General features: G+C 44.3%; 2 protein-coding genes across 4 annotated transcripts in view; one reads left to right on the forward strand and one right to left on the reverse strand.

Annotated features, from left to right (window-relative positions):
* MIX23 (mitochondrial matrix import factor 23) overlaps nt 1-18,639 on the reverse strand; it is a 33,744-nt gene extending 15,105 nt beyond the window's left edge. For 2 of the 3 annotated variants that reach the window (XM_080656069.1, XM_080656068.1), the window contains exons 1-2: nt 18,562-18,639; nt 398-523 (exon numbers count right to left, since the gene is read on the reverse strand). In XM_080656069.1, the coding sequence (XP_080512195.1) occupies nt 398-523; nt 18,562-18,612 (177 nt within the window). In that variant the 5' untranslated portion in view covers nt 18,613-18,639. The remainder of the gene's footprint in view (nt 1-397; nt 524-18,561) is intronic. The other variant, XM_080656070.1, reaches the window with a different exon arrangement.
* Nucleotides 18,640-19,796: 1,157 nt separating this feature from the next.
* FAM162A (family with sequence similarity 162 member A) overlaps nt 19,797-23,075 on the forward strand; it is a 42,282-nt gene continuing 39,003 nt past the window's right edge. The window contains exon 1 of the mRNA XM_080658106.1: nt 19,797-19,958. Coding sequence (XP_080514232.1) covers nt 19,925-19,958 — 34 coding nt within the window. The 5' untranslated portion in view covers nt 19,797-19,924. The remainder of the gene's footprint in view (nt 19,959-23,075) is intronic.

Here is a 23,075-nt window from a genome sequence, read left to right on the forward strand (position 1 = left end):
GGTGTGATGGGTTTTAATTCTTCTTATACCAGCTGTCTGGCTTCTCAGGACTGAGCCCTTCTCTTGTTTCACTATTTTACTTGACTGTTTTCACTCTCTCCTTCATGCCTTTGTATATAAGGTTTCCATAAGTTAAAGGCTTCCCAAGAAGGGGCCAAAAACCACCACTCCCATTCCTTAGAACCATCTCTTCACAGACTGTGCCTACAATCACACATTTCTTTAGTTTGTAAAAACTAGGTCAAAACTTATACACACCTTCAGGTGTGAGCAAGAAGAAAACATAATGTCATTATTTTATCCACAATTTAATTATAACATCTATCAAGTGAGTTCTTATTTTGCCTGCAAAGAAACGTACAGAAGCACAAAAGAAAGACTCAAAAGATACACTTACAGACTCATAAAGTTGTTTACAGGTTTGGCTGGCATCAATTTTCCCTGCAAAGGAAGCTGTTGGAACCGTAGTGTTTAATTCATGTACTATTCTGTCATCAATCGTCCTCATCACCTTGAGTAATTCCTATATATTTTTAAAATAAAAGAAGAATAACCTGAATGGAAATTTAAGTGATTTTTTTAAAAAAAGAAGCATTTAAACCAAAACATAAAGCTCTTGATTTTACAACCCTGTATGTTAGGAGTGGGGAAACCACGCCAAATATAGTGCAAATACAGGAAAACTTTCGTTGCAAGAATTATATAATAGTAATTCTAATAATGGGCACCAGCTCTGTTTCCTTGGCTCCAATGTGATCATCTTAAGGGTAAAGAATGTTTAATTCATTTGTAACCCACAGTACTTAACTAATAGTGTGTGCTCAATAAAGTGTTCTACTGAGCTGGATTCCCACATTCTCCAAATCAATCCAGCATAATTGCTTATTCCACTCCCTCTCTATCATTCTAAAATATGATGCTAGGTAGAAAACTTTTGGAAAGATAACACAAGAAACTATCGGTAGTGGTTAACTTGCTGAAATTAATCTATACCCTTTTAGGCTTTTCATTGTTAAGTTTTTGTTATTGTTGTTTTTTTTACCATGGTGGTATAATTTTTGTGACAAAAATAAGTAAAACAAAATATGCTGCTAGAGAAGGAATCACATCACTTCATGGCTCTCTTGTTTATAGAACAGGCAAGAATCAGTTTTACCTTTCTTAGGAACTCTAGCTCACACTTCCCAAAGACCTCCTACCCCTGAAAAAGGCTCCAACTCTCAAACCAACCAAAAGAAAAATGATAACAGGCAAAAGGACTTGGACTTTGGTAAGTAAGCCTGAATAGCATAGTCCCATGGTCGGCAAACTGCGGCTCGCAAGCCACATGCGGCTCTTTGGTCCCTTGAGTGTGGCTCTTCCACAAAATACCACGGCCCGGGCGAGTCTATTTTGAAGAAGTGGCATTAGAAGAAGTTTAAGTTTAAAAAATTTGGCTCTCAAAATAAATTTCAATCGTTGTACTGTTGATATTTGGCTCTGCTGACTAATGAGTTTGCCGACCACTGGCATAGTCCCTTCTCCCAAATGACTAGCGTACATTTGTCAGAGAAACTGGGAATTAGCTACATCCTATCTCCAAATAATATAAACACTAGAAAAGGTGTAGTATACCTTTCTCTTTAAATTATTTCTTAAACCTGCCCCCCACCCATAAACATGATCTCTGCAAAATCATCAAGAAAACAAAGTATATAATTCTAGGAAGAGACTTATTACTGAAAACATCCAAGTTCACATTCAATATTAATGTGTATGAAAATCAGGGAACTCCCTTCTATTTGCTAGATGGGATGCTGCCTGATTCATTAATCCTATATAATAAAGAGGTAAAATGCAAATTGACCATCACACCCTCACAAGATGGTGGCGCCCACAACAGGGGCGGGGTCAGCTGCTCCACGCCTGCCACGGGAGTCCCCTCTGCCCCGCTGGAAGCCTCAGGTCCTCCTGCACCACCCACTGACTGACAGCTCGCCCAGGCTCCTCCAACGAGCTGCCCATCCCTCTCTTCCTCCCTCCCCCAAAGCTGAAGCCTGACTGTGGTGTCCAACAAATTGGAAGTTATAACTCATGTCACTGAGAGTATCCTCCATTCCTCAGCCAGGGCTGGCCGCTCTGCGCACCTGCCACCAGAGTCCCCTCAGCCCCGCCACGGGCCTTGGGTCCTCCTAACCCCCCACTGATGAGGCTTAGGCAAGCAGGGCCGGCTGAGGTGCAGGCAAGCCTTGGATGGTGGCTGCCCAGCCACCCATGGCCAGCCAGAGGCACAGGTAACCAGGGCTGGCCGAGGCTTGCGCTGCCGGCAGTGGCAGCAGCAGAGATGTGGTGGGGGCATCACCTTCCCCTGGTTGCCGGGTCGCCTCCCGCCCCTGAGGGCTCCCAGACTGAGGGGGGCAGGCCGGGGTGAAGGATCCAACCCTGCAGTGCATGAATTTTCATGCACTGGGCCTCTAGTCATTCAATAAAGCCCATTAGATCCTCTATTTCCCTCAGCATAACATTCTATTTCTTTCCTTTGCCAAACTTTAATCAAGACAGAAACCAACGCCTTTATTTCTTTCTTTATCCATTTGTTAAATATTTTTACTAGCACTAAAGCATTACACATTCAAATTAGGAAAAAATTTTAAAAAAAGTTAAAATCATTCAGTTAACCATTATCAATATTTTAAAATGTCCCTTCAGTTTTTTCCTATAAATATCTATGAATATTTTTATAAAACTGAGATACTATGTAACAGTTTAAAGTCCAGCTTCATGACATTATACCAGGAGCATTTTGCCCTTGTTATTAATAATTACTTTATCCTGTGCAGGTAGCACAACTTCTCTGACCACTTACCCATTAATGACCATTTAGGTTTTCCCAATTATAATAACCACTTAGGCCACTAAATTTTCATTAGTAATTTAACAATCTTTTCTAGTTTCAATCTAGAAATAAAACAGCTTTTAGAAGGCTCATAATTTTGACTAATAAAACACAGGCCAACATTAGGTCTAAAATCAACTTCACTATCTTACCCCCTCTTCTTGTATGTTTCTATTTTTGTCAATAGCATCATCATTCTCTGTACACTGGAATTCTTAGGGGTTAATCTCAACATATTCACTAAGCAACTTTATTTTTTTTATATATATATTTTACTGATTTTTTACAGAGAGGAAGGGAGAAGGATAGAGAGTTAGAAACATCGATGAGAGAGAAACATCGATCAGCTGCCTCCTGCACACCCCCTACTGGGGATGTGCCCGCAACCAAGGTACATGGCCTTGACTGGAATCGAACCTGGGACCCTTCAGTCCACAGGCCGACACTCCATCCACTGAGCCAAACCAGTTAGGGCTAAGCAACTTTAAATAATGCTTTATGTACAGTGCAGGATGTATCATGTCAGTAAATGGCAAATTCCAAACAAATGATGGTTAGCACTATTTAGACAGTCAAAAAATAAGTAAGTAGCAGAGAGAGACCTACCTTGTTAACTTAATCTCCTATAATTTGACTATTAAAAAAAAAAGCCTCTTTTAAAATCAAACTGATCTTCTGAGCCAACATTTAAGTTATACCTTTAGATAAAGCTTTCCTTGGCTGAGAGGCCTCAATAATCTTTTAAAAATATATGTAGTAATTAGAGACAGTACCACAGAGTTCACTCATTTATTAACTCACTGTTCATTAAAAAGTATTCACTAATGTCTAATTTATGTCAGACATCGTCCTAAACACCAGGGCTATCGTGGTAAATAAAACAGAAAAACTCCTTGCATTTATGGAGAAAAATTCTCAGAGACAGGCAATAAACAAGATAATTTCAGTAAAGTAGTCCCCCATTATTCACTGGGGATACATTCCAAGACCCCCAGTCAATGCCTGAAACCATGAGCAGTACTAAACCCTATATATACTGTGTTTTCCCTTATACATACATACCTTTTCACTTAAAGAAAGCCATATATGGCTTCTTCTTGACATATCCGAATTGGCAGCATCACTCTCTTATGCTCTGGGCCATTACTAATGAACTAGAGGCCCGGTGCATGAAATTCGTACACAGGGGTGTGTGTCCCTCAGCCCAGCCTGCACCCTCTCCAATCTGGGACCCCTCGAGGATGTCCAACTGCCCATTTAAGCCCAATCCCCTTAAACGGGCAGTCGGACATCCCTCTCACAATCCAGGACTGATGGCTCCCAACTGCTCGCCTTCCTGCCTTCCTGATTGCCCATAACTGCTTCTGCATGCCAGCCTGATCACCCCCTAACCACTCCCCTGCCAGCCTGATTGATGCCTAACTGCTCCCCTGCCAGCCTGTTTGTCCCTAACTGCCTTCCCGTGCAGGCCTGGTCACCCCTAACTGCCCTCCCCTGCAGACCCAGTCACCCCCAACTTCCCTCCTCTGCCGGCCGGGTCACCCCTAACTGCCCTCCCCTGCAGGCTTGATCGCCACAACTGTCCTCCCTTGCAGGCCTGGTCCCTGCCCTTCCCTGCTGGCCTGATCGCCCACAACTGCCCTCCCCTGCTGGCCATCTTGTGGTGGCCATCTTGTGTCCACATGGGGGCAGGATCTTTGACCACATTGGGGCAGCCACCTTGTGTGTTGGAGTGATGGTCAGTTTGCATATTACTCTTTTATTAGATAGGATAGAGACCTAGTGCATGGGTGGGGGCCAGCTGGTTTGCCCTGAAGGGTGTCCCAGATCAGGGTGGGGGTTCCCTTGGGGTGTGGGGCGGCCTGGGTGAGAGGCCTGTGGTGGTTTGCAGGCCGGCCATGCCCCCTGGTGACCCAAGCGGAGGCCCTGGTATCTGGGGTTTCTTTATCTTCTACAATTGTAACTTCGTAGCCTGGAGCAGAGCCAAGCCTTCGGCTTGCTCCGTGGCGGCAGCCATTTTTGGGGGGATTTATGTATCTTCTATATTTGAAACTTTGTAGCTTTAAGCAAGGGAGGGCCGGCCAGGGTGTGCGGAAAGCTTGACTTCATCCATTGCCGGGGACAACCCTAGCCTCCTGCTCTTTCCAGCTCCGTGGCTGCCGCCATTTCTGTTTGGGTTTATGTATCTTCTATCATTGAAACTTTGTAGCCTTGAGTGGAGGCCTAGGCCGGCAAGGGCAGGCGGAAAGCTTGGCTTCCTCCATTGCTGGGGAAACCCAAGCCTCCCTCCTGCTCTCTGTGGCTGTAGCCATCTTGGTTGGGTTTATTTGCATATTTGCTCCTGATTGGCTGGTGGGCGTGGCTGGTGGGTGTAGCGGAGTGATGGTTAATTTGCATATTACTATTTTATTAGATAGTATACAAGCACTGCAATATCAACACCGTAGATCTGATAACCAAGACAACTACTAAATGACTAATGGACAGGGAGCAAAGGGATGATTCACTGATTCATGTCCTGGGTGGAATGGAGCAGGGCAGCATGCTACTCAGAAAATTGTATAATTTAAAACTTATGAATTGTTTCTTTTTGGAATTTTCCATGTAATATTTTCAGATGTGGTTGACCACAGGCTGAAACCACAGATAAGGGGTTTAAGAAAACAAACTAAGGTAACAGGGATAAAGAGTGACTGGGTAGGGTGGAAGGGTCTACTTTAGATAGGGAGATCAAGGCCACTGTGAGGATGAAGCATTTGAGCTGAGACCTAAATATGAATGAGCCAACTATAAGAGCATCTGGGGGAATAATCCTATATAATAAAGAGCTAATATGCAAATGTTCATCATGCCCTCACGCAGTCACGCCATAATGACTCAGACACTCAACACTGGGGAAAGAGGAATGGGGACCAGCTAGGAACAAATGAACTTGAGAGAGAGAAATGGGGACCAGCCAGGCACAAATGAGCTCACAAGAGAGGAATGGGGACCAGCCAGGCTGTGGCGTGGGAGAGGGACAAGCCGCCTGCCCCACAGTCCTGGGCACCAGCGGCTGCACCTGCAGCCCGGGAGAGGGACAAGCCGCCTGCCCCACAGTCCTGGGCACCAGCGGCTGCACCTGCAGCCCGGGAGAGGGACAAGCCGCCCGCCCCGCGGTCCCAGGTGCCAGCGGCTGGGGTTGCGGCCCGGGAGAGGGACAAGCCGCCCACCCCGCAGTCCCGGGCACCTGCGGCCTGGGCGAAGCCGCCCTCCCATGGTCCTCTGCGGGTGCAGTCAGCCTGGGTGAAGCCGGCCCGGGTCCTGGGTGCCTGCAGCCAGCCAGAGGGAGGGAAGCCCGGGTCCCGGGTGCCTGCAACTGACCAGAAGAGGGTCCCAGGTGCGGGGTGAGGCAGAGGCGGTTAGGGGTGATCAGGCCAGGAGGGGAGCAGTTAGGGGCGATCAGGCCAGTGGGGGAACAGTTAGGGGCAATCAGGCAGAGGTGGTTAGGGGCAATCAGGAAGGCAGGCAGGTGAGCAGTTAGGAGCCAGCGGTCCCAGATTGCAAGAGGCAGTTGGACATCCCCCGAGGGGTCCCGGATTGGAGAGGGTGCAGGCCGGGCTGAGGGACCCCCACCCCCCATGCACAAATTTCATGCACTGCACCTCTAGTCAAAAATGGTTGAGACCCGGGAGAGGGACAAGCCGCCCACCCCGCAGGCCTGGGCACCTGCAGCCCGGGCGAAGAACTAAAAGAACGTAAGTGAACTAGGAGTGAATAAGGGAGAAAGTTATATGAGGTAAAGTCAGAGCAGAATAAAATGAAGGAAAACAGAGACCATGGAAACAATAAAGGATTCTGTTCTAAAGGTAACAAAGTTTTAGGCAAGGGGATGATATAAACAACTAATTTTTTAAGAGATAACTTTGGCTGCTATGTAGAGAATAGACTAGAGAGAGGAATGGAAACAAGGTGACCATTTAGCATACTATGGTGGTCTATAGGCAAGATAAAGGTAGTTTGATAAAGTGGTATCAGTAGACTTAGGAAGAGGAAGCTGGATTCAGGATTTATTTTGAAACTAGAGCTGATAAAACTTGCTGCTGAATTGGTGGGAGTTGTGGGTGAGAAAAGAAAATGGGATAACCTTTAGTTTTGAGGCCCGAGCAACTGAATGGATGTTGTGCCATTAATTGACAATGAGGAAGAAGCTGAGGGAAGAAAAGATTTAGGAGTAGGCAGATCAATTGTTCTATTGTGACTCAGAGGGTATTTGATGATATTTAGGATTATTATTAATTGTATGTTATACTTGCATTATGTTTAAAATTGTAACCTTTTAGCCTGGCCAGTGTGGCTCAGTAGTTGAGTGGTGACCTTTAAATCAGGAGGTCATGGTTGGATTCCTGGTCAGGGCACATGCCTGGATTGTGGGCTTGATCTCCAGTGTGGGGTGTGCAGGAGGCAGCCAGTCAGTGATTCTCTCTCATCATTGATGTTTCTCTCTCTCCCTCTCTGAAATCAATAAAAACATATTTAGAAAATAATCTATATCAGTGGTCGGCAAACTCATTAGTCAACAGAGCGGCAAACCGCAGCTTGTGGCTCGCGAGCCGCAGTTTGCCGACCACTGATCTATATATATAAAAGGCTAATATGCAAAGTGTCCCCTCGGGAGTTCAACCAGGAGTTTGATTGCTCGCTATGATGTGTGATGACCACCAGGGGTCAGCGTGGAATGAAGGCCCCGGCCAGCGGCCGGAAGGCCTTGATCGCCAGCCAGGCCTAGGGACCCTATCCGGGCACAAATTTTGTGCACTGGGCCTCTAGTAATAAATAAAAATAAAATTGTAACTTTTTAGAGTTACAGACTGAAGTATTTATAGAAAAAATATCCTTGTGGGGTGTGTTTTAAAATAATCTAGTTAGGATGGGGGAGTGGTAGGAATATAGATGAAGCAAGAGTGGCCATGAATTAATTGTTGGAGCTAAGAAATGGATACAAGGAACTTTATACTACTAGTGGCCCTGCGCACGAATCCGTGCGTGAGTAGCTTGCTGCCACTTGCCTCAGGGGGCCGCCTGGCCCACCTCCACTCATATCTCTCTGCTGCACTTAGCTCGCTGCCCCGCCCTCCTGTAGCTCTCCGCCCACTGCTCTGTCCTCCTGTACCTCTCCCATGGAAGCTCGCTGCCCCGCCCTCCTGTTTGGTCATTATGCATCACGGTGTAACGACCATTTGCATATTACCTCTTTATTATATAGGATTTCCCCTGTTGTGGATATTGAAATTTTTTAGAATAAAAAGTTTTTTTTAAGTTCTGTTTTGGATGCCTTTTTGATATCTGCATAAAAAGTTGAATATATCATTCTGACACTGAGCAGGACTAGAGTTATAGTAACAAATTGATGTTATTTAAAGCTGTGGGATCAAAAGAGATCACTGAGAGACCATAGCAGTGAAGGGGACCAACGGACAAGAAGGGACTCCAGCATCTAAAACTACATGAGAAAGACTATGATGTCACAGAAGCCAAATGAAGAGAGGCTCCAAGAATGGTCAATTGTGTTGAACGTTACTAAGAAAGACATAAACAGAAATTAACTTTTAGATTCAGCAGGGTGGAAATCATGGGTAACCAGCACAGTCATTTAAATAAAGTATTTAATGGACTCAAAAGTTAATATGGCTTAAGTACAGACAGTAAGAGGAAACATGATGTAAATGAGGACGAACCATTATAGGTCATATGATAGAATCTTAGTCTTTTTCCTGGGAACAATGGAGAACCAATGAAGTACTTCGGTACAGTGGGACTACATGATCAGACTTGTGTTTTAAAATGATTGCTTAAAGTTACAGTGTTAAATAACTAATGGGCAGGTACCACAGGGATAATTCATTATATATAGCTAGGGCTCCACATTAAAGTGTTTGGTTCAGTGAATAGAGCATCAGCCTGTGGACTGAAGGGTCACAGGTTCTATTCCGGTCAAGGGCATGTACCTAGGTTGCAGGCTCAATCCCCATCCTCAGTCAGGGTGTGTGCAGGAGGCAACTAATTGATGCCTCTCACATCAATGTTTCTATCTGTCTCTCCCCCTCCCTTCCACTATCTCTAAAAATAATGGAAAAAATATTCTCAGGTGAGGATTAACACACAAAAAAAGTGTGGAAAATGGAATGTAGAAGAACAAGAGTAAATGCAGAGATACTAGTTAGGAGACTGACACAGCAATCAGGGTGAAAGATTATCTAACTTGATACTGCCTAGGATTTTGATTTACCTGGAACTTTAACCAGTTTTGAATTTGATGGTAGCTAAACAGTCAAATTTCCTCCAATAAAACAATTTGGACAGACTGTTAAATTACTTACACAGCAGTGGGAATTCATCTGCATTACTAGGTGATGAATGAATCAATCAATAAAACCTACAAATGTGGATTATCAACTCTATCAATTCTTTTGTGTGCTAGAGAATTATCAATATTTGACCTAGAGCTTGGTTTTTATAGGGTAGAGACTAGCCACATGAGGTTCCTTTAATTAAAATTAAATAAAATTTAAAATTTAGTTCCTCAGTTGCACTAGCCATAACTGAAGTGCTCAAGAGCCACATGCTGCTAGTGGCTACTTATATTGGACAGCACAAATTCCACCATCACAGAAAGACCTAATGGACAGTGCTGAATTTAAGAAAATATGACAGTCTCTAAACTAATACTGTACTTGTTCAGGGACTGCTGAGAACTATAAGCTATTCTTAAATGTCACAGAAAAGATACTAGAAAAGCTAAAGATAAGAAGGGAAATTTTCCCCAAAATTTTAAGGGAGAAGGAAAAGAAATATAAACCCACTAGGCACACATTTCTTTATAGTGGAAAAAGCGCTAGAGCTCTCAAGACAACTAGAGGTCTAGAGCAGCGATTTTCAACCCCTTCCATTTCTTGGCACAAATAAACTAATTCTGTGGCACACCAAAAAATAGATATTATGCCTAGGTGACAAAAAAAACACACATACCCAAACACAAACAGGTATAATTTTGATTCATTCATACCAAACAGCTATTGTTGTGTTAGCTGTTGTCATTTTTTTATTTGGCAACCTAAGGGAAAAGAGGTCAGTACCGCTGACTAAATAGTCAGGTATTGTATGTTTTAAAAATTCTTGCAGCACACCGGTTGTAAATTGTTGGTCCAGAGAAAGCCTGGGCGGCCCTCACAGACTAACAACAATTGGAAGGTTAACGTAGGTACAAAAGTACTGCCATTAAATGTGTCTCATTCATAAAGAATTACTGACTACCTACCTGACCCCTAGCCCTAATAGCATACCCTCTCTCATAAATTCAACCAAGAAAATATACAGAAAATGTCCTTGGACAATAAACTGCAACTGAATTTCACAGAAATACAGAAATACACACACTTTAGTGGCTCTCTGAAGGCTACATCTTTATGTAGAACCTGGAACCCTAATCAGCTTCAAAATGTCAAAGCATAACGAAGAGAACTCTTCAAATTTTATAGTGCCTCTACCTTCTCCTATCTTTCACCTTCCTCAAAACAAGAAGAGATTCTAGTATAGCATGCATTTCTAATTTTAGGCTGACTCCAAAATTATTTACGTACTTTATCTTGGAATTTCATTTTCTGTCTTACCTGTAACTATGGGGTAAAATCTCAATTTCAGTACTGAAAGAGTGCCCATATTTAGTAGTAGGGAAGAGTAAATGTGTATTGCCTCTCGATAATTATACTATACTAGGGGCCCAGTGCACAAAGATTCATACATGGGGGGATGGGTCCCTCAGCCCGACCTGCACCCTCTCCAATCTGGGATCCCTCACAGGAGCTTTCTCCAATCCGGGAGTTTCTGTCTGTCTTTGCAATCATATGAGTGAATTGTCTGAGACCCCAACCCAGTTTGGTTTGTTGCTCACAGAATAATAGAGGCATTTTTTTTTCTTTGCTTCATTAGTGAAGATTTCCTAGAAGTTTTAGGATATCTTCCCTTTAATTTTTCCTAGACACTCTGATTTTACTTATGTCTCTCACCTTTGCTTTCCCTCCATCCCCCACCGCAACAGTAACTTGCTCCAGGCTCACTTTGCTCTAGTGTCTAGGAGATCCATCTGCCACCAGAACTATGATTCCCAGCATTCCTGGTGCTCCCTGCGCTCTGGGCTTCCGCTTCCAGTCCTGGGGCTGCCACCAGAACTACTACTCCCAGAATTCCTGGTGCTCCCCATGCTCTGGGTTTTCCCTTCCTGCTCTGTCTCTGTCCCATGGCCAGCCGCTCTGCCAAGTCCTCCAAGCCGCCAGCACTCCCTCTCTGCTCTCCGTCTGGCAGCTTGGGGAGGCAAGTTCCCCAAGCCGCTCCACTCTGCACCGGCTCTCCGGCTCTGCTCTCCGCCTGGCGCCTGTGTATGCAAATTAACCGTCCACCTTTGTTGGGTTAATTTGCATACTCACTCCCGATTGGCTGGTGAGCGTAGTAGAGGTATGGTCAACTTACATGTTTCTCTTTTATTATATAGGACTAGAGGCCCGGTGCATGAAAATTCATGCACTGGAGGGGGGGGTCCCTCAGCCTGGTCTGACCCCTCTCACAGTCTGAGAGCCCTCAGGAGCTGGAGGTGGGACCCGGCAATCAGGGGAAGGTGACACCCCATCACACCTCTGCTGCTGCCACTGCCAGCAGCACAAGCCTCGGCCGGTCCTGATTACCTGAGCCTTGGGCGGCCCTGAGCGGCTGGGCAGCTGCCATCCAAGGCTTGCCTGCGCCTCGGGCTGGCCCCGGGCAGCCTCCATCAAAGGCTTGCCGTGTGCCTGCTGCCCCGGCGGGGCTGAGAGAACTGGGCACTTCCATCTTGTGGCTGTGGGCGCCACCATCTTTGAGGGTGGGTCAGTCAATTAGCATATTCCCTCCTTATTGGCTGTGGGCACTGACAACTTTGCGATGGTGTGAGTCGATTAGCATATTCCCTCTTTATTAGACAGGATTCCAAGGGTTAACCCTCTGGTAAATTCCTTCTATTATTTTGAGCAGCTTTTAGGGTTTATGGGTGGTGAGGGTGGGAAAAGGTCTATAACAGGTCAGTAAAATACAAATGTACTCCAAAAAAATAATCTCAGATTTAACCTTTCCTCTCCACACCCTCTGCCTGTAGGCACCCAATAGATCCCATGTGCTCTTTTTAGACAGATCTGGTTCCTCAAACCCCATTTTTACAGCAGTACTCACACTGTTCCCCCTAAGCCAGAAACAAAGACTTGCCTACAACTGCCAGAGTCCTCTGACACCCAGCACCCCCAGGCACAGGGACAGAGAGCAGCTGGGCATGTTGCAAGAGGAACCATAACTAATGCTAGACAATAGTCTATTTAGTTTGTACCTAATTATCATATAACTGAAAATGAACTGTGTATAAGTGAATAAATATTCCTAACAGAAATACTAAGACTTAAAGATTCTGGGAAGGAATATTGAGTTGGTTTTGTTCAGGTGATATACGAATTAGATCTCAGACAGAGTCAGGAAAAAAGAATTTCAAGGTAGCCACAATTGAAAAAAAACATGGAAATAACAAAGAGCATAATGTGTTCAGAGAAAAGTAGGCCTACGTAGTTGGACAACAGAGATCAAATGTACATTGGAGGAGGTAAGGGTTTGGGGGAGAGAAACATGCATGAATAAGGATAGTGGTAAGAGATATAAGTAGAGAGAGGCACTTTAGGATTGAATGCCACGTTAAGTATTTTAGACCTAGTAATATAAGCCTAAAATTAGATGCATGGTTCAGATTCTAAAATTTCGAAGATAACAGTATAAAGCTACAATATTATGGAAATTAGATTGAAGAAGGGATATATTAGAGAAAGGAATAACTGAAAATAAGGAGACCTATCACAAAGCTAGTTGCAAAAATAACAGAGCCTGAACAAAGACCATGGCACAAGTGATGAATCTTCCTAAAACACTTGTTTGATCATCTCACACCCTCTGCTCAAAATTGGCTCCTTCATCTCACACTTGGCATCCAAGGCCTTCACAACCTGGATCTAATCTTTTGTGTAATTTCAAGGTGCCTTGTGAATTCCAGCAATACTGATTGGCTATTTCCCCAAACACATAAAATTGCCTTATATACTGTTTTTTTCTACCGAAAATAGCCCTGATCCTATTCACTTAAGGCCCAGCTCATTTATTTATTTTTAATTGATTTTAGAGAGAGGAAAGGAGGGATAGAAACATCAATGATGAGAATCATTGATCGGCTGCCTCCTGCACGCCCACTACTGAGGATTGAGTCAGCAACCTGACTGGAAATAGAACTATGACCTGCTGGCTCAAGGGTCAATGCTCAACCCTGAGACACACCAGCTGGGGAAGGCCCAACTCAATTATCATCTTTTGAATTATTTCTCTCTGAACTGTTATAGCATTTTATTCATATTCTCAATATTTTATACCCAGCCCACTGGGTCTTCCCAAGTGCCTGGTCCCTAGCCGTAACTGTTTTGAACTGCATTATGCCCTCCCAAAATTTCTATGTGACTGAATCTGGAGATAAAGCCTTTAAGGAGGTAAGGTAGGGTACTAATCCCATAGATCTGGTGTCCTTGTGAGAAAGAGACACCAGAGATCTTTCTCCCACTACATGCACAAAGAGGCCATGAGAGAATGCAGTGAGAAGGTGGCAATCTGCAAGGCAGGAAGAGAGGCTCACCAGAAACCAATCCTGACAGGACTTGATCTTGGACTTCTAGCTTCCAGAACTGTGAAAAAATACATTTCTGTTGTATTTAAGCCACCATTTGTGCTATCTATCATGGCAGCCCTAGCAGACTAATACAATATTCAATAAATTATTGCTGAATGTTAAAATGGGATTCCAGACATTCAATTTTAAACATTCTTTTCCGGATTTTTAAAAAATATATTTTTTAATTGATTTCAGAGAGGAAGGGAGAAAAAGAGATAAAAACATCAATGATGAGTCATTGATCGGCTGCCTCCTGCATGCCCCATGTTGGGGATCAAGCCCGCAACCTAGGCATATGTCCTGACTGGGAATGAAACTATGACCTCCTGGCTCATAGGTTGATGCTCAACCAGTGAGCCATGCCTGTCAGACTCTTTTCTGCATTTTATTTTATTTTGCAAATAGGATATTTTCCAGGAGTGCAAAGACCAACTTTTATAATCCTATATAATAAAAGAGTAATATGCAAATTAACCATCACTCTGCTGCACCCACAAGCCACACCCACCAGCCAATCAGGAGTGAGTATGCAAATTAACCCAACCAAGATGGCTGCAGCCACAGAGCAAGCAGGAGGGAGGCTTGCGTTTCCCCAGCAATGGAGGAAGCCAAGCTTTCCACACACCCTGGCGGGCCCAGGCCTCTGCTCAAGGCTACAAAGTTTCAATTATAGAAGATAAATAAATCCCAACAAAAATGGCTGCCGCCATGGAGCAACAGAAGGCTTGGCTCCACTCCAGGCTACAAAGTTTCAATTGTAGAAGATAAATAAATCCCAGATACCAGGGCCTCTGCTTGTGTCGCCGGGGGGCGTGGCTGGCCTGCAAACCACCACAGGCCCCTCGCCCAGGCCACCCCACACCCCAAGGGAACCCCCACCCTGATCCGGGACACCCTTCAGGGAAAACCAGCTGGCCCCCATCCATGCACCAGGCCTCTATCCTATCTAATAAAAGAGTAATATGCAGATTGACCATCACTCTAACACACAAGATGGCTGCCCCCATGTGGTCAAAGATCCTGCCCCCATGTGGACAAAAGATGGCCACCACAAGATGGCCAGCAGGGAAGGGCAGTTGGGAGGGACCAGGCCTGCAAGGGAGGGCAGTTGTGGGCGATCAATCCTGCAGGGGAGAGCAGTTAGGGGTGACCAGGCCAGCAGAGGAGGGAAGTTGGGGGTGACCGGGCCTGCAGGGAAGGGCAGTTGGGGGGGACACAGGCCTGCAGGGGAGAGCAGTTGGGGGGACCAGGCCTGCACGGGAGGGCAGTTAGGGGTGACCAGGCCTGCAGGGGAGGGCAGTTAGGGGTGACCAGGCCTGCAGGGGAGCAGTTAGGCATCAATCAGGCTGGCAGGGGAGTGGTTAGGGGGTGATCAGGCTGGCAGGCAGAAGTGGTTAGGGACAATCAGGAAGGCAGGCAGGTGAGCAGTTGGGAGCCAGCAGTCCTGGATTGTGAGAGGGATGTCCGACTGCCTGTTTAGGCCCGAACCCGGTGGGATCGGGCCTAAACAGGCAGTCGGACATCCCTCGAGGGGTCCCAGATTGGAGAGGGTGCAGGCTGGGATGAGGGACACCCCCCCTGCACAAATTTTGTGCACCGGGCCTCTAGTCTATATATATAAAAGCCTAAGCGACTGGCCGACTGGTAGCTATGATGCACACTGATCACCAGGGGCCAGACTCTCAATGCAGGAGCAGAAACCACAGGCATGGAAACATGGAACAGACTGATGAATGTCAGAGGGAAGAGATTAACCAAAAATCTTATATGCTTCGCCCTTTCCCAATCTGAGACTCCTCAAGGGGATGTTTGACAGCCGGTTTCGGCCAAGTCCCGCAGGCCAGGCCGAGGGACCCCATCGGTGCATGAATCCGTGCACTAGGCCTCTAGTAGAAAAATTAGAATTGTAAAAAGTTAAAACACTTTAAAAACTCTTAAACTTTACACCTATATCCTGGCCGGGTAGCTCAGTTGATTAGAGCATCAGCCCAATGAGCCAAAATTTCGGGTTCAATCCCTGGTCAGGGCACATAAAAGAATCAACCAATGAATGCATGAATAAGTAGAACAACAAAATCAATGTTTCTCTCTCTCTTTCTCAACTCAATAAAAATAAATAAAAACATGCACCTATATGGAAAAAAATCAGAACACTAGTTGTCAGAGGGAAGAAGGATGGGGCAAAGATTGACTAAAAGGGCATGAAGAAACTTTCTGTCAAAACTCATTTAACAGCCCTAGCTGGTTTGACTCAGTGGCTAAAGCACTGGCCAGCAGACTGAAGGGTCCTGGGTTCGATTCTGGTCTAGGGCACATGCCCGAGTTGCAGGTTTGATCCCAGTAGAGGGCGTGCAGGAGGCAGCTGATCAATGATTCTCTCTCATCATTGATGTTTCTATCTCTCTCTCTCCCTCTCCCTTCTTCTCTGAAATCAATAAAATATATATATTTTTTTGAAAAAGGTAGATTGATGGGTAGAGAGATTGCTATTTGATAAATACAGCAAAGCACTGGTTCAAGAATTTAGATGGTAGGTACCAGTGTTCACTGTACAATTCTTTCAACTTTTTGTAATGTTTGAAAAATTTCATAATACAACTAACCTTTATAGTGGTTAGAGCATCAGGCCAAGAACCAAAGGGTCTCGGGTTGGATTCGGGACGTGTGAGGGAGGCGAACCAATCGATGTATCTCTCTCACATGGATGTTTCTATCTCTCTCCCCCTCCCTTCCTTCCACTCTCTCAAAAAAAAATCAATGGAAAAAATTGATTTACAATTAGCAAGAACAACAAAAATATATACAAGAAAATAAGAAAGAAAAAAGGAAAGGAAAAATATCAAAAGAAACACACACAAAACATACGTGACTTGTTTCTCTTCAACAGTGTTCAGTGCAGTGCTTTTCACATTTAGGATACTTACACAGAAAATATAATGGTTCCATAGCTTTAAAAAATTTAAACCGCTTAGTAATTTATGAGTGTGCCAGTTAAATTCATCTAAACCTAAATACTATACTAAAATTTTATAATTTTACAGCACCTTCCTTTATGATACTGTGTGCCGAGGCAATACGGACAAATGTGATTCTTATTTACAATGAGGTTAAATGATGTGCCAATGCCAGTTCTGGAAAAACAGTTCTTCTGACTTTTAACCCAGGATATTCTCCATTATAAACCATGTACTTGGAAAAGTCCTAGAGAAAGTATCTAGAAACTTCCCCTAGGTATCACTAATTAGACTTATCTTATGATTTTTTTTCTCTGTGAATGGAATGGCTCTGCACAACAGTTTAGCTTTTGCCCCACTTACAACATTTTATCTGACCTTCCAAAAGGAAAATCAGTGTTTTAACAGCAAAAAGAGATCCTCTGAAATTTGGTTTTAGAGATTCAAATAACATTATAGAGATGGAAGAAGTTTTAAATATTACTTAACATAATCTTATTTTACAGATTCAAAAGTTAATTGCCAAAGGAGTTAAGTGATTAGCTCAAGATCCCAAAGCTAATAGAATGTCAGAAGCAGTACTAGAACCCAGAACATCTAACTCACTAACCAAAACTCTTTCTCATAAACCTTAAGACTATTATTACACAGTTATCTGAGTGTACTGACTCAAGTTAAATCACAGTACTAATGTGACAAGACCAAGGCAACAAATGGTGTAAACCTTAAATAGTCTGTATATTTTAGAATTCAAGTCTTTTTTTTTTCCTACTTAAGATTTTTACAAATGTTTGCATTTGTTGGGCATATGAATCATATTTGAAATCAACTGCTGTGTTGAGCTAGTCTGAAAAGCAGCTGAAGTGGTGAAGAGGGTGCAAGTAATGACTTCATATACAAAAAGACCCCGCATAGAGTTCTTTGGCCAAATCGTTTGTCAAAGAATTCAGTCTGTTGAAGTTATCTTCAAGAATACCACTCCCTACAAAATGGCTCAAAGCACAAAGCTTATTACAGATAGGTCAATGACATGTAAAATAATTTTTCAATACCTTTAGTTAAAAATACATTTGTAGCTCTAGCTGGTTTGGCTCAGTGGATAGAACGTGGGCCTGCAGACTGAGTGGTCCTGGGTTTGATTCTGGTCAAAGGTACATGCCTGGGTTGCAGGCTTGATCCCCAGTAGGGGGCGTGCAGGAGGCAGCCTATCAATGATTCTCATCAGTGATAGTTCCATCTCTCTCTCTCTCTCTCTGAAATCAATAAAAATATATTTTAAAAAATACATTTATAATCTAGACAGCAGCACATTTGTGCCCACATTGGAACAGATAACTTTCATTTGCAACTTGGTCAAAATCCAAACTCCTGTTCTTTAATTCACGGGTTAATATTTAACCCTAGACCTCTAGTGCTTGAATATATAAAAGATACAGCGTTTTTCTTAAACGTTACATTCTCTCTAATGCTTAGAAAGGCGGCAGCACCAGGGCAGGTATTAGAATTAATCGCTCTTCCAAGACTCCAAATGTTATACCCCACCAAAACAATAAAACTTGTGCCAAGTTGATTTATCAAATGAGTAAGCTCTCATTCACTTTTTTTTAAATCTCCTACAAATGCTCAACTTAAAATACGAGAATGGTACAGGCTGGCAGATTTCGGTGGATGGCTAAAAGATTGTTACAATCCCTACCCACCCGGCCCGAGCTCGGCTTTACCACCGCGCAACCACCGGAGTGTCCCGTGAGGTTACTCAAGGCCTGGGCGGCGCAGAGAGAACCATGACCCCCAAGGAGTAGCCTGGCTCTCTAAGGCCAACCCCGCGCCCCCATGACCTCCAATGGCTCGAAAAAGGAGCCTCGAATTCCTCGCTTCTTCCATAACTTGTCCGCATTCCCTCCTAGGCCAGAGGAGGGTACGGGGTCCGGGGATAAAAGAAAGGACACATCAGCCACTGGGAAAAACCCCATCACCTGGAACTCGGCGAATTCTTCACAGTTCACACCGCCACTGGGCGCCGCCATATTGGACAAACGCGAGGCCCCTGCCGGGAGCCAATCACCGCGGAGCAAAGGTGCCCGCGGCAGCGCCTGACAAAATATTTCAAGGGAAATTGGCGAGAAAGATAGCTTGAACACTTGTCTTTTCCCTGGTCCTTATTCACTTGGAAACCTGGAACTTTGCAGTCCTTTTCACTTTTACCCCTTTGACAGCTAACTTTCATCGCAACTTGGCCATGTCCTCCTAGAAATGACCCCTATGCATGGATCGAAGAATGTCAGAACTTGAAGGAATTGTTTCACCCTAATCCAGTGGTCGGCAAACTGCGGCTCACCAGCCACACGCGGCTCTTTGGCCCCTTGAGTGTGGCTCTTCCACAAAATACCACGTGCGGGCGCGCACGTACAGTGCGATTGAAACTTCGTGGCCCATGTGCAGAAGTCGGTTTTTGGCTCTCAAAAGAAATTTCCATCGTTGTACTGTTGATATTTGGCTCTGTTGATTAATGAGCTTGCCCACCACTGCCCTAATCCCATCTTCTTATAAAAAGGGAAACGATTTCCTAGTCTCACCAACCAGATCCTTCCAGGAAGAAACCTGGAGTAGAAGTGGTTTTACCTAACCCTCCCACTCCAATATCTATCTCCCATCCCTAGAGATGAGGGGCCTTTGTTAGGAATTTGGAATCAGTAAGAAATGTCAAGAAAAGACATTTCTGACAATACATAAGGGTTGGAAAGGTGTTCGGTGTTAGGTAAATAAATAGGAAATATACGTGTTAATTTTTCAATTAGCCTCCCAAAGCCAACAGGGTATGGGGGCCACTGAGCCCCAGCTACGTGTTTTTGATAAAGGCATGACTCATTGAAAACACTGTTACAACAGTGTACTGAAATGCTGATTTACCTAGGCAGCGTGATTTCGGGGGTCTACAGTTCGCAAAAGTTCTGTAATGAATGAGCGCACTACTTTTTCCTACTTTAAAAGAGTACTTTCTTAATATGCAAAGAGTAATATTGCAAAGGCCCCTTATGCCCATACCCTACAAGAACATTTTAAGGACGCGGGGAGGACGCCACGCCAGGTGGGACCCGCTGGACGCGCCACTCGCACATAGTGCACGTCACCCACGTCCCAAGCAACACCCAGGTCCCGCCCGTAAGCCCCGCCCATCGACGTGCTGCGTCACGCCCGACCCGCTCGCTCCGCCCTTACGTCCCACAGTCCCCGCCAGCCGTCGCCGCCTGCGTCCCCTTTGCGGCATTCTGTGACATTGAACGCTCCCGCGCCTCCGCCATCCCCGAGGCGCCGTGCCGGTCAGCGGAGTAGGCGGCCATGGGGAGCCTCCGCGGCCTGCGCCTGGCGGCGGGTGAGACGCGGGACGGGCTGAGGGAGGGCGGGAAGCCAGCTTGGCCACTGGGGTTGGAGGAATCCTGCAGCCTTCCCAGGCCTGGTAGTAGTTTGGTGCCATCACGCACTCCCCTCCGGTTGCTCGGAATTCTGCCCGCACGGTAGTAATAGTGGGAGCGAGCAATTGCTGAGCCGATCCTGGGGGCTGGCCCTGTGTGACGCTCGCAATCTGGCTGTCCATCCACAGCTCCCACCAACTTTATGAGCCCTGTTCCCCCTTGTCTTCCCATCTCCTGTCATCAGCTTCTTCGGAGCTCAATTCACCCGCCGTCTCTAGAACTCCCTCATTGCCTGATTCATTCCACACTTTTCAGGCTAACCTCTCCCTTCCCTCCGTTACTCTACTCGAGTCTTAAGTCTCTTCCCTTCCCCATCTCGAGTTGATCCTTGCTGTCAGGGAAAACCTGTAGTCTGGAGTTTCCTACCCACTTGGTGTCTGATGAGGCAACGGATTTAAGGTCTCACAGTTTTCTTAAAATGAGGGCTGCATTTTTAAAAAAACAATTCTACAATTAAGTGCTTTGAACTTCTAATCTATGTAAGTGCAGGATCTGCAGTTTGTTTTTCTAGTAGAAATTTGTATAACGGACATTTGGAGTCAAAGCTTAATTTGCCTTCTTGGGGAACCAGTAGAACTTTTACTTATTAGGGGCCATTTTATAGCTAAATATATTCACCTACGTTATTTTATATGACTGATTTTTCATAGTAGCCTTCTTAGGTAAGTTTTATCGTTCCCTCTACATTTTACAAATGAAGAAACGTAGCTCAGAGGGCTAAATGACTTGTCCAAGATCACTTCCCTTCACAACGTTAGAACCAGGACATGAGCCTGCCCTCTAATTCCGGAACTTGTGCTTTTTGACTTGTTCAAGCTGCCTATTCACAGTGTGTGTATATGTATTTGTCATGGCTAATTGGATCTTTTTGATGTGCAATGAGTCATGAAATGCAGAATTACTTATGAAAAGGAAGCACACATCCATATGCAATTGGGTTTTCAAGTAAGAAGACTGATGTAACAACATCCTGAACCAAGTAATGTAGCCAGTCCTCCTATCCAAGGACTCAACCAAGCACCAATTGAAAATACTAAAAAAATTTTAAAAAGTTACCTTGTTGCTGAGATGAATTATGCAGTTAGGTTTATGATGGTTGCAACTCTACTGAACATGTACACTTTTTTTCTTGTCATTATTTCCTAAACAATACAGCACAATAGCTATTTGCATAGCATTTACCTTGTAATAGGTATTATAAGTATTCTAGAAGCTATACAGCATAAGGTTATATGCAGATACTTTGCTAGCCTATATAATAAAAGGCTAATATGCAAATCAACCGAACAGCTGAACTACCAGTCCCTATGACGCACACTGACCACCAGGGGGCAGACGCTCAATGCAGTAGCTGACCCCTGGTGGTCAGTGTATTCCCACAGGGGGAGCGCAGCTCAGCCAGAAGCCAGGCTCACTGCTGGCGAGCTCAGCTGCGGTGGCAGGAGCCTCTCACCTCCGTGGCAGCGCTAAGGATGTCTGACTGCCAGCTTGGGAGCGGGCCTAAGCCATCAGTCAGACATCCCCCTAGGGCTCCCAGACTGCAAGAGGGCGCAGGCCAGGCTGAGAGACACCCCCCTCTCCCCCAGTGCACAAATCTCATGCACCGGGCATCTAGTTTTATATAACTCCTTGGAGTTTGGTATCTGAGGGGGTCCTGGAACCAATGCCCCTCAGATACCAAGGGACGACTGTATACCTTGCTTATCCAGAAAATTACTTGGAATAAGATACTCTAGGTGAGTGAAATTTCAAATAGCCTAAGTTTAATACTTTAAACAATGGCCCTTTATTTTTAATTGTTTCTATTGGAAATTTTTGCTATACTCCCTTATCAAACAGAATATGAGCTTTTATGAGCTTGAATTTATTTGTTGTTTTGTAGATATAGGTCAGGGTTAACTTGCAATTCTTGGACCACTTCACAGATGAGAGGTCCTGAGAACCTCTGGAATTATATATAATATAATTTTATTCAAATGTTTATGTTTATATACCTGTTTATGGAGAGTCCATAGCTTGCATCCATTATTCAGATCAATATATACTCTTTAAGTTTAAAGGTATTGATACAGATGATTTGGAACTAAATAGCTACTGACCCACACTAGTGTGGGTTTCATGAAGATAAAGACTGTTTTGTTTTTACTAAATCTTCAGCACTTACCAGCGTCCAGTTCAATGTAGACAGATAATAGATATTTTTTTTGTATAAGAGACATTAGGAAGTATTGTGGAACATGCTGCAAAAGTATCTTGGAACTTGCTCGTCTCTTTTCCAGAAGTAGAATAAAATAGATATAACCTTTAGGACATATTATCTTTCTACAGAATAATTACTAGGTCAAAGGAATGGAAGGGCCTTATAAGAATGTTTCTTCACACCTTGGAAAAGTATTACCATTAAATGCCTTTGACTTATTAGTGGATTTTAAAATGAATTTATTATCACTTTTATACCAATGCAATGGACCATAGTCTGTCTCCTTGTCAGTTTAACCCACATTGCAGAGCATTTGAATCAAGTTAGAAGTCCTGTAGTCCAGTCACCTAATTGTAAAGATGAAGGAACTTAAGGCCCAAGAAGTAAATTGACTTGTCAGGGGTCACATGAGTACAAAGGTGGGACATAACCAATATTTCTCCTTGGTCCCATTCTGATTTTATTTCCTACATTTATTGTTCTTTTTGTTTGTGCTTGCTAACCAACCCTAAATGAGTACATGCCCATTTCTCCTGCTCCTGTCTTCGGCTTTGCACATCTCTCCTCCAGGTCTTGCCAACAGGTTTTTATTAAGCACACACTTTGTGCCCTGTACACTATGAAAGCTCTAATATGAGTGGATTGTGACTCCCAGGGCTGGAGTTTATTGTGATGAACAAATGTACTTAAATAGTATACCTGGAGAGATTAACATGACAATATAAAGTTTTTGATGACAGAACAGGTTTTCAGTTCTGTGGCGTCTGGAACCATTTCCTAGTGGCTTTGTGCACATCTCTTCCCAATTTCATCCCAA

Source organism: Plecotus auritus (genome assembly GCF_963455305.1).
Source record: "Plecotus auritus genome assembly, chromosome: 2".
Taxonomy (NCBI): Eukaryota; Metazoa; Chordata; class Mammalia; order Chiroptera; family Vespertilionidae; genus Plecotus; species Plecotus auritus.